Below are 11363 nucleotides of genomic sequence, written 5' to 3' on the forward strand. Positions count from 1 at the left end.
ATGACAGTTGGTCATTAGTTAAGCCGTTTTCCTAATCGTTTTCAGAGTACCTACTTTAAAGTACCGGTAAACATTGATCAGCCCAACACTGTGCGTGAACATTGTGCTGCCTGACTGCTTTTCTAAAATCGTAGCAGTTGTGTATCTCTAATTCTCCACAGAGTACATAACAATGTGAATGATATAGCATCAGAACTAAAGTGACTGGAATGGCATTGGAGCTAATATGTCTGTAGCAGGGGAGGCAGGTGGTGGTAGAAATCAGAGGATGGGACACATTGTAATGCATGGGACGGAATCAGGAACGGTATCAAACACGTGAGTGCATTTGATACCGTTCCTCATTCCGTTCCATGCATTACAATAAGCCTCCATCCTCCGACCTCACCCTCCACCCTCCACCGGCCTCCCCCTGGTCTGTAATGAGCGTGGGTTGCTGAGCCAATATTGTGGCAAACCCAGAGCTGGGCCAGGTAAACAGAAGTGGCCACACTGACCTGATAAGCAGCAGCCAGAGGGTATACAGTGGAGAGAGATAACCGTGTTTCTGTTTGTGTTTGCTGTGCCTTCTCCCTTATCTCTCCTGGAGCCATCCCCATTACTGATTCTGTCTCCCCTCTGCCGTGTGGGACTATTCCACCACCTTCATTTACTTTTCGTTCTTGGCGTTAAGGCTGTGTGTGTGTGTGTGTGTGTGTGTGTGTGTGTGTGTGTATGTGTGTAAGTGTTGATGATGACATTTATAGTATTTGGTTTGTTCAGACAGGTTCAATTTCAGTTTAGAGTCCTCAAACAGTCTGTCTGCCCAATGTACGAATGCGAATGTGAATCTGTGAATGTGTACATGTGAGGTGCGCGCGCGCGTGTGTGTGTGTGTACGTGAAAGCGTAACCGTGTACATGTGTGTGTACATACATGCGTGTGTGTGTGTGTGTGTGTGTGTGTGTGTGTGTTTGTGCGTGCGTGTGTGTGTGTGTGTTTTGTGTGTGTGTGTGTGTGTGTGTATGTGTGTAAGTGTTGATGATGACATTTATAGTATTTGGTTTGTTCAGACAGGTTCAATTTCAGTTTAGAGTCCTCAAACAGTCTGTCTGCCCAATGTTATAAGGATCAGCCACGGTGGCGCCACCAATAGCTTGTTGAATCCCTACACTGGTTTTTATAACATACATATTATCATGACCTATAATTGTATGTCGTAGCATGCAATTTAGCCAACTTAAAGTACAGTACAATGTCTAGCCCTAGATGCAATTAGAATAATGCAGGAGGGTGCAAATGTGTTCTCCCAAGCCCAAGGCCACAATATAAGCCCTTTTATGATCTCTGCATGGTCTGTGGGTGCTGGTATATAAGGTCTGGGGTGGTCCATCCCTATGCCACTGAAAACAGCTCTGTAGCCTGGTGGTGTCTCGACTGAAAACACAACTCACACCAGCAGGTCTTCTTGTTGGGGACTTTTGTTGGCACACTTTTGTTTGATCGCATGTTAAGTTGATTTTGATCCTCAAACAAATCTGATTCAGGTCCTTGTGTGCTGATTCACACGCATAACATAAACCCAGCCTGGAGTGTCGGGTGTTGCGCTCTGCTCAGCCTATGAATTGAAAGTTGTGTCTTTAAGGGCTAATGACAGGGGTGGAGCCAGGGTGTCCCAGCGTAGGGCGCTGGAGCTTAAAAGAACATCGCTCACAACAAATAGTATTTAGATGTCTCACAGTCACAGAACAGTTACAGTGTCACCACCGCTGCTGCGTACGGTAGCCTGATCTCTCTATACGATAGTGCCAAAGAAAGCAAACTGAATACACTGAATACACCAAAACAAGAGAAACAGAGAGAGCTGGGGACTGTATGCGAAAGAAAGAGGATTCTAGAAGTGACAGAGGAGTGAAAACGACGAGGTTGTTGAGGTGAGCGCTTAAAAAACCAACTCGGTTTGTTTTGTATTTATTTGTTTTGTTTCGTTTTGTTTTGTTTTGTTTTGTTGAACAACAGCACATTGATGTTATCAAATATCTCATTCATGTAGGTTACATGTTTACAGTATCAGAGACGCGTCTCCTATAATTAGAGGGAGCGGGACGAGAGGCCAGTTTATTTCTCACGTCCAGCCTGAACAAATGAATTTGAATTTAATTGTCTACCTTCTAAGGTAAAAGATGACATTGAATGTCAATGTTTGGTAAAAGTGTTTACAGTAAAGTAGTCATTATTAGTCAACATATTACAGAATGACTCTCTCTATCTCAGCAAATTATAGGCACCGATTCATATTCAGAATGCTAGAAGCCAACTCTGATCTCACAAGTCTGATCTCAGAAGAGAAAAAAGATTTACCCAATATTTCATCACTCTCCAGATTAGATATACGTAGGGCTATATTATGGTGTGAGTCACCTGTTTCATCTCTATCCGGTAAAGCTGGGGGTGTGTGCTCGCCGCACAGGTAGAGCGGGTCTTGTTGCTCGGAAACCGCTGCAGGGGTGTCAAAAGTGGGGTGTGAACTCCTTCCTTCCTTCCTCCCTTCTGCGTGTTTGTGCCTAATGTCATGCATGTAGCCTATCAAGTAGTATTCAGTATTAGATGTATCCTAACCGTCCCATATGGCTTCTAGGCTACTGTATGTGCATGCTCTGCAGCCTGATCTGTAAGCCTGTTTCCTAAGGTCTGCTGTCAGTATTTCCATGCCAGATAATAAATGTCCAGTGCATATTTGCCTACATGACTGTAGCCTGTCGGTGATAAACCATTACAATGTTAGCCTACCCCCCTAGTAAGTCAATTGCAAAAACAAAATCCCCCCTCCACTTATGCACCGTGTAACTACCAAGCATTGCTTTAATCCTGTTGCCTCTCTGCACCATGGTGAACTGGCAGGATGAACTGTCTTTGCACCTGTTGCGAGAGGAAGCTGGTTCCCCCGGGGGGGGTTCATTATGGAGGATCAGGTTGCTTCCCATCACCGGGAAACTCAACCGAGGGCCCTGGGCGAGGGAAGGGGACTGGATGCCTTGTTGGGCAATTTGGCTCAAGCTGCATGATGTCCAGAGCTGTTGCTGTTGTTTTAAACTACAGCTTTGTGTCTCACCAGCTGTCTGGCCGTGGCATAAATCTGGCCGTTCACTTAAGACATGTGACCCTGAGGCCCTGAGGCTATGGGCCATGTTCCCACGGCTTGGTTGGGAGGAGTAGAATATGTTTCTGCATACATGTTATGTATGTTATATATACATGTTATGTATGTTATATATACATGTTATGTATGTTATATATACATGTTATGTATGTTATATATACATGTTATGTATGTACATGCAGACACCTCTCTGACTGGGTGATCTGCAGACAGTTGAGCAGAGATTGTTTTCCGTCACACTTCTTCTGATAGGCTGGGGCACCACATGCAGAAACTTGCTATCTCATCTGTGTCTCTTGTGACACAGATGAGACGTGAGAACATTTGGCATCAGGAACAGACAGGGTCACCTATACAGTGAACTGTCTTCTACAGTGTTCAGGAGTTCTCTTTGAGTGTGTTTTTTCAACAGTGTTCCTCTGACTGTAAAACAGACAGAATTCTGCCTCTCACTTACAGAATGGTCTCTGAAAACCTGAATACAGTAATATAGCACAATAGTATGTTATTGTGAAGACATGCGAGGCTTTGCGTTGTGTTCCAAGCTATAGCATTCATGCAAGCATATATACTGTAGTCGAGGGAAGTCCCATGAAGATATGTCCTCTTCGTAGAGCAGTCTACATGTGAAAATCTGAGATTCTGAATTATTTGCTTATAATATTGGTTCCAGAGGTAACACTGGATTGCTACATCCCCAGCCCCCCCCCCCCCTTCCTCTCCTCACCTCTTCTAAGCCCTGGTTGCATTGTTTACTCTGCCCTGACACACATTTGACACAACACGAACATCGAGGTCATCTGACATGGGTGTGCTTGCAACACCCGGCGTATCGCTGTCTACAGGGAAAGAGTCCAGTCCTGTTCAGTCAGAAACAAGAGAGATCTGCAGAGGTAGAGCCTGTACCGGCTGTGACTCAATCAACACTCCCTGTTGTGTTTCAAAAGACAAGAGTATTGTATTAGGACACGAGGCGTAGCAGCTCGGCTGTGTAACACTGACTGTATGTTACATATACATGTACAGATCTATAGATAGGACACTAACACACTAATTAACTTATGTTTGTCACTTCTACTACAGCATAAACGACAGAACAATATTGTTATAATGTACATACAGTATTGTTGCTATTATTACAGGTTTATTACTTTTTTTTTTTTTTTACTTAAGTAGTTTTACAAAGGCAATTCATGCCACTCATAATCGTGTGTGTGTGTTCTGTATCCATCTGAACTTAAGAAAACAGTACTTGGGATAGTGTTCGGAGGTTGTGTATGGAGCAATGTACATTTTGTCTGCGGAAACTAGAGAGCATTCTGTGGGTGACATGGAGCACTTTGTCCCAAGGGCTTGTCGGGGCGCAAGTGTCTTTAAGTCCTGTCAAACTGAGCGTTTGTCATTCCATAGCCACAGAAGCCAAGGAGAATGTTGCTCCGTGTTCCGTGTGAAAAGCACAAGCGGAGTTATAATAACAATATTCAATACCAGAGGTTCTTGGCTTGATGTTAGTGGAAGTGTGTCTGATCAGAAAAAAAAGGAGGAGGATTTGGTCATTCTTTTCAAATATTTTTGGCCATTACCCCCTTTCACTGTCCCTCACACTTCTGCTTCTTCTCTGTGTCACAGGAAGGCCACCACCAGCAGCAGCCAGCCAGCCAGCCAGCCAGCGGGGCGAGCCGAGTGTTTCCTGGCTTTGATGCGACCCGATTGTGTCTGGAGCATGTCCACAGCGGGCCTGACAGCCCAGGAGATCTGTCTACCCGCGGAGAGCCCCTTCCTGCGGGCCAGCTACTGTCAGATGGCTGGATCCAAGCCCACCTGGAGTCACCGCCATGAACTGGACAAGTAAGCTTCCTTCTAAAACGACTAAGCATGCCTCACTGCCCGCGTGCCTCACTGCCCACGTGCCACAATGGCTCAAGATGTCATTTGAGAACTAGAGTACGTCTTTGATTCGCTGTGACGTTCTTAAGAGTTTCTGTTTTAACCATGTGGGTATTCTGCGAGAGTTAGTGGAAATCCCCATGACGACATGCTATAAAGCTAATGAGTGTGAACCATGTATGAACCGGTGTCCTTATCTTTTTTTTACCACACAGAGACAATATTGCTCAATAATAATGTAAACAATGTATTTTTTGGTTTGTACAGCTTGTACTTCAGCATGGAACCTGCACCCTTGGAATACAGGCTCCGTGCTCAGCATCAGGTGCCCCTGCCACCATCGCTCAGCTTTGAGAGTAAGTCACCACCACTGAGACCCCCATAGTCACCACCACTGAGACCCCCATAGTCACCACCACTGAGACCCCCATAGGGGTCCTGTATGAACCCACTGCTACAGTAGAATACACAGCCTGCCATGGAGAGATACTGTACTGCTGTATGGCTTTGAGCCAACTGGTCAATCGTTAGTGGGCTTTCTTGTAATTCTCAATAACTGAGAGCGGGAAAATGGCTGGCTGCTCTAAACCTGGTCTAAAAATATCCATGGGAATGTTTAACGAAAACTGTGAGAGATGGGTGTTGTGCTCGCGAGTAATTGTGGTGTTGTCTGCTGGATGTTGAGCTGTTAAAAACAACACTGTCAGGAGCTTCAATTAACGTCAAGGCCGACTCTTTCGCCGCGCCTGCCTGAAGGTTGAGGCTTATGCTATTAGTGGGGTATTCTTTTGGCTGTGCTTGTACACTGGACTGTCGATGTAACATCTCTATATCCCGTTGGTCTGATAGCTAAACGCACTTCTCTCTGCCCCTGTAGGACAGAAACATAGTCCCGGCGCACAGCGGTTACCCCCGAAGAAGTCGCGCCCCACCCAGCTCTCCCTGTCGTTCAGCGCCGAGCCCTCCTCCCCCAGCCCCGCCGAGGACGACCAGGTGGTCCCCTCCTTCCAGAGGCTGTCTGTGTACGAACGCAGCAGCCCCCCTCAGACCCCCGGCAGGTGTGCCAAGCCCCTGCCCCCCCTCCCCGGACGAGCGGAGCCCTCCCCGGACCAGGCCATGGACAACGAGGTGGAGTTCTTCACCAGCTCAGACGACAGCCGCTGCCTGGTGCCCGAGCAGTGCCCCAAACCCACACCCTTCCGCTACGGGGTCCCCAGCCGCAGGAGCTTCAGGGGCTGCGGGCAGATCAACTTTGCCTACTTTGAGGGCCCGGCAGCGGGTCAGCAGAGACAGCACCACCAGCAGCAGCAGGAGGAGGTGGTGGTACAGGAGCAGCCCCAGCAGCCACCAGAACCCGAGCCCCCGGTAGCGGTGTGTCACAGACAGCAGGACCGGGCCCAGCGGAAGCTCCGTCGCTCTCACTCCGGCCCCGCCGGCTCCTTCAACAAGCCCACCTCGCTGCGGATGTCCTGCCACCACCGCCACGCCCACACCCACGCCATGGACATGGACAAACCCGAGGTGCCCCCCAGGGTGCCCATCCCGCCGCGGCCCGTCAAGACCGCGGAACACCGGCGCTGGTCAGCGGAGGTCTCCTCGGGGGCTTACAGTGACGAGGACAGGCCCCCCAAGGTGCCCCCCAGGGACCCCCTGTCTCAAGGCAGCTCGCGCACGCCCAGCCCCAAGAGCCTCCCCACGTACATCAACGGGGTGATGCCCCCCACCCAGAGCTTTGCTCCGGACCCCAAGTACGTGAGCCGGGGTTTGCAGAGACAGAACAGCGAGGGGTCGCCTTGCATCCTGCCTGTCATGGAGAACGGCAGGAAGTCGAGTGCCACGCACTACTTCCTGTTGCCCCAGCGGCCGGCCTACCTGGACAAACCTTACATGGAGAAGTTCCTCCAGGATGTAGACTGCCCCGCTGGCCACAGCGGGGAGGCGAGCACATGTGGATCTAGTTTGATTCGGATTGGTTGATCTCAGATTTGGTTTAGGAAGGACTCTTATTGTACATGAGCGACAGCAACCACCCAGCCAACTGTGCTACAGAACTCTAAAGCCTACGAGATACTTACTGCTGCTTTAAACACAGATTTTGTTTTAGTTGTTTTTGAACCCCTGTATTGTAAAAGACTAGGGTATTTGACATACCGGTTTCAGTTTACTGTACTGGGGACGTTGCAATTGCAATCACGACACAGAGATTTAATGTAAAAAGTCCTCTCTCTGACTCTTGAGTGTGGGTAATATTTAACAGTATAGAGTGATTATTTTTGATATGATTTATTATTTCGTCACGTTGAGTATATGTGGATGTTTTGCTGATGCCGTGGTGCAGTTGTAGGGTATAAGCTGGACTTGTACCTCAAGTTCTCAGTGTTTTTGTGTCTGATAGGTAGAGGATGGTTAGAGTCGGATATTATGTTTTTGACATTTGCTTTTGTGTCTCGGAACTAAGGGACGAAAGGTCAGTAAAGTAATCATGTATCTCTTATTGTATCTATGAAGTTAAACAAGAGGCCAATGTATTGAAACATTTTATGAAGGATCTTTCACCCCCCCCCCCCCCACACCCCAGTTCCTATTACAGTATGTACACGCATGAATATAGGAATGCATATACAGCAGTATGTTGTTGATGTTTCAGTCGTACTCAGGCCTCTCTGTTTATGTAAGAGTGTGTTATTGTGTTTCCCACATGGGATGTACATTGTGTACCAGTGTGGGGAGTGGGCTGTTGGTGTGTATGTTTCCAGCAGAATGTCGTGTGTGTGTGCATATGCGTGTTCTTGTGTGTGCATATGCGTGTTTGCTGATTTAGTGACTTTCTACCATATTGTAGAAAGCCTAGGTTAACAATATTTGTTACTGTACTCTGCCTGTTTTCAGAATTGCTTCCAAACACAAGGTAGTTAAGTGCAATCTTACCATTCTATCTCTTTCTTTCAGTGTCCAGGTCATTTTGTTTGTTGCACAGAGAATAGCCTGTTTAACACATGTGAATGTATGCTTTTCTTACTGAATTGTCTCAAACTGTTTGAGGAGCTCGTTGGTCAAGCTGTGAGTCTAGGTCTGGGAACTAACTTGCCTCCAATACTACCTCCCATGAGATTACTAATCAATATATTATATCCTCAGATTACCCACATCATTTATATACTTTGGATTATCATTTTTTAGAGAGGATTACAGATTAAAGGATTACAATTACAGTCAAAATTGCCAAATAATTCTCCCAAGGCAATCAAAACCACTACTTCAGTTATTTGTCCAAATTTGGGAACGACACACACTGAATGACCAGACTAGAGCTCGCGTTGTTAGTTCCTCGTCGACATGAAACGATCCTAGATTACCTAGAGAGGTCACCTGATAACATAGACGTATCACGCAGACTGCGTGGGGTTTACCTGACGCAGACTTTCCTGTTCTGCTCATGCATTCCTGCCTGACATGATTGCAGTGGGTGTGGTTGGTCCGAGAGACTTTGGCTGCTGGCAGTCGGGAAACAATATGGATTTTTATTGTTATAGATTATTCAAGAACGATCATCATGACATAGTAAATGTAGCAAGTGCATCGAAGTAAAACATGATGTTCAAGTGGGATATCTGATTAGCTCTAAGGTCAAACGGTCATTGAAGTACATGTTCTCTCGCAGCGAAGGGAAAACAATCCTTGCGGAGGCTATGTTTTTTTTGTTTTTTTTGTTATGTCATGTTTATGAAATTGTTTACATTGTACACTGATGTGTTATTTAATCTTAACCCTATTCCCCTCCCCCATGTCTTATCCGAAATAATGAAATCAAATGAAGACTATATAGTTCATCCTGAATAATTGACATTCTCTGCTGTCTGTGGTGAAAACGAAATGCACTGGGAGGTACAGTATGCTGTGTACAGTATTTAACATAATTCCACTCGTCGTTATGAATAGCTGATCAGTGTATAGTCTATAAAGGAACAAATAAAATGACTTATTTATGAATCTGTCTCCGTCCTTATTCTGTTTGTTGGATTTGAACGAGTTAATGAAGTCTGATTCAGCTGTTGGTCCTGTTTTATTACCCCACACCCACACGCTGTGCCTCATTACCACTGGCCTCTCTCCAGAACCAGAGACGAGTGACTTACTCAGACAGACAGGTATACATTACCTTCCTCTTCCTGGTTGGAACGATGACTTCTCCACTCCGGGGCCACCTACGTAGCAACTCCAGAGAGCAGGTATTGTAACAAGGCATATTACCTATGGTAATATTACCTGTGGTCCTTGCAGCAAGGTATTCAAAAACATATTTGTTTGCGGGTGCTCAATCCCCAAAAGTCATATATAATACCAAGGGGAAAAGCACACGCCAGAGTTAATTTAATAACAAAATAAAACTGATGCGGCCGAACAAAACCGTGAAACCTGCAGGCTTTGACACAATGTTGTTGTTTTATGTGAATGTGTCCATGCAGTCACTTAGGCTAGTATGCCACAGCTTTACCACACAGAGCTGCAGAGGGGAGCTGCAGTAATTAGCTACATCTAAACAATACAGGGTGCAGTCCCCTTGCTCTGAGAGGATTACCATCACATTATCTTTATAGTCTCTGGAAAGGGCAGCTCATAAACCAGCAGATTTTTGCTCATTAGTGTTTATGGTGTATTGACACTGCTTGTGCTGGAGCCCTTCAGTGGAACAAAGGCAACTGTGTGATCTGGGCCACCTGCCGTCTCTCTCTCTCTCTCTCTCTCTCTCTCTCTCTCTCTCTCTCTCTCTCTCTCTCTCTCTCTCTCTCTCTCTCTCTCTCTCTCTCTCTCTCTCTCTCTCTCTCTCTCTCTCTCTCTCAGGTGAGCTGCCTGGCTACAGCGTGGGCGGTGACCATGGCAACAGCGACCAGGGCTATTCGGGTTAAACTGCAGGTTTCTAATGAGGACACTGCAGATCGGTGTTCGATGAAAACAAACAAAACAGGGGGGGGAGGAATATATCTCAGGCTAAATAGCATGCACACCGCAATAAACAGATCATGCAATGAGAAATGACGAGAGATTTTAGTGTTTAAAAGATCCTCATCCCAACCACACTCAACCTCAAGGCTGACAGTCAGTGGCATGTTTACCCAGTGGAACAAGCACTCTGTTTTTCATCCCTGCTATTATTATCCTCATTATGGTTATTGCCTCATTAATTGTTATGTAACCTTTCCTGGTTCGCCTGCAGACGTCTGTGCCGAGTGTATCAGTGTGCTTGCCATGTCTGGAGCCAGCTCAACTACTTTATAATGGACTGTGTGATAGACAGGGTGGAGGTGACCATTGTGTGGTTGGGCCAATCTAATGCCCAATCTAAGCTTTGGGAATGGGGGCAGGTTTCAAATAGGGTTAGAATCAATTGAGTAAAAAAACCGAATAGATTTGAATCAATGTTTTTAGGTGTTAGGTGTTGTGTATATGTAGGCTACGAGTTTGAATAATCTGTGGGTGTACAAACAGACACACACACACACACACACACACACACACACACACACACACACACAGACACACACACACACACACACACACACACACACACACAGCCACACACACACACACACACACACACACACAGACACAGACACAGACACACACACACACACACACACACACACACACACGCACACACGCACACACAGACACAGACACAGACACAGACACACACACACACACACACACACACACACACACACACACACACACACACACACACACACACACACACCCACACACACACACACACACACACACACACACACACACACACAGGCTGCGTTCGTAAAATAAAAGAGCCTTGATCTAGCTGGTGGTGACGCTACAGAGGTACTGAAAGTGCACGATCTCCCCTTAGCGGAAATGTTGAGGTACAACAGCTGGGCCGAGACCCCAATTCTGTTTTATAATGTTGTTATAAATTGGCCAGTATGATTGAGACCCTCTAGAACTCGTGTAAATTGTGAGAGGGATAAGTCAAGAAGCAGTTTAGAAAAGTCGGTAGCAAAGACAATGTATGAACTTTTTTTTTTCTTTTTCTCATGACTTTTGGGTTTGTTAACAGTAAAGGTTAGTTCGATATGAGACGAGGGAATGAGCAGAGGATATGCATTGTGGTGTCCTGGTTGAGCTTACTATTATGATTGCTACTTACCCAGTAGGCTACTGTATTAATATTTAATATAACCTTTAAATGACTGTATTCTTTTCTAAATGTATCTTTTAATGTTAGTTGATGAATTAAACCCTATGGGGTTTATATATGTGTATATATTGTATATATTTGTATAGCCTATGTATTTACTTATTTAAA

The 11363-nt window shown here is 45.9% G+C and overlaps 1 protein-coding gene across 1 annotated transcript; it reads left to right on the forward strand.

Moving 5' to 3' along the window:
- Positions 1-1480: 1480 nt before the first annotated feature.
- errfi1a (ERBB receptor feedback inhibitor 1a) lies at positions 1481-9010 on the forward strand. The gene is made up of 4 exons (XM_080545686.1): positions 1481-1913; positions 4769-4987; positions 5294-5382; positions 5904-9010. Exons 1-4 carry the CDS (start codon positions 1855-1857, stop codon positions 7001-7003), a joined length of 1467 nt encoding a protein of 488 aa, XP_080401812.1. The 5' UTR covers positions 1481-1854; the 3' UTR covers positions 7004-9010.
- Positions 9011-11363: the final 2353 nt, after the last annotated feature.

This window comes from Nansenia antarctica, assembly GCF_963989245.1.
Source record: "Nansenia antarctica genome assembly, chromosome: 15".
In the NCBI taxonomy this organism is placed as follows: Eukaryota; Metazoa; Chordata; class Actinopteri; order Argentiniformes; family Microstomatidae; genus Nansenia; species Nansenia antarctica.

Excerpts from the sequence above, each read along its gene's own strand:
- errfi1a (XM_080545686.1), top strand. The coding sequence starts at position 1,855 with ATGCGAAAGAAAGAGGATTCTAGAAGTGACAGAGGAGTGAAAACGACG. Across the intron at positions 1,914-4,768 it reads AAAACGACGAGGTTGTTGAG|GAAGGCCACCACCAGCAGCA; the intron begins GTGAGCGCTTAA and ends TCTGTGTCACAG. Across the intron at positions 5,383-5,903 it reads ACCATCGCTCAGCTTTGAGA|GACAGAAACATAGTCCCGGC; the intron begins GTAAGTCACCAC and ends CTGCCCCTGTAG.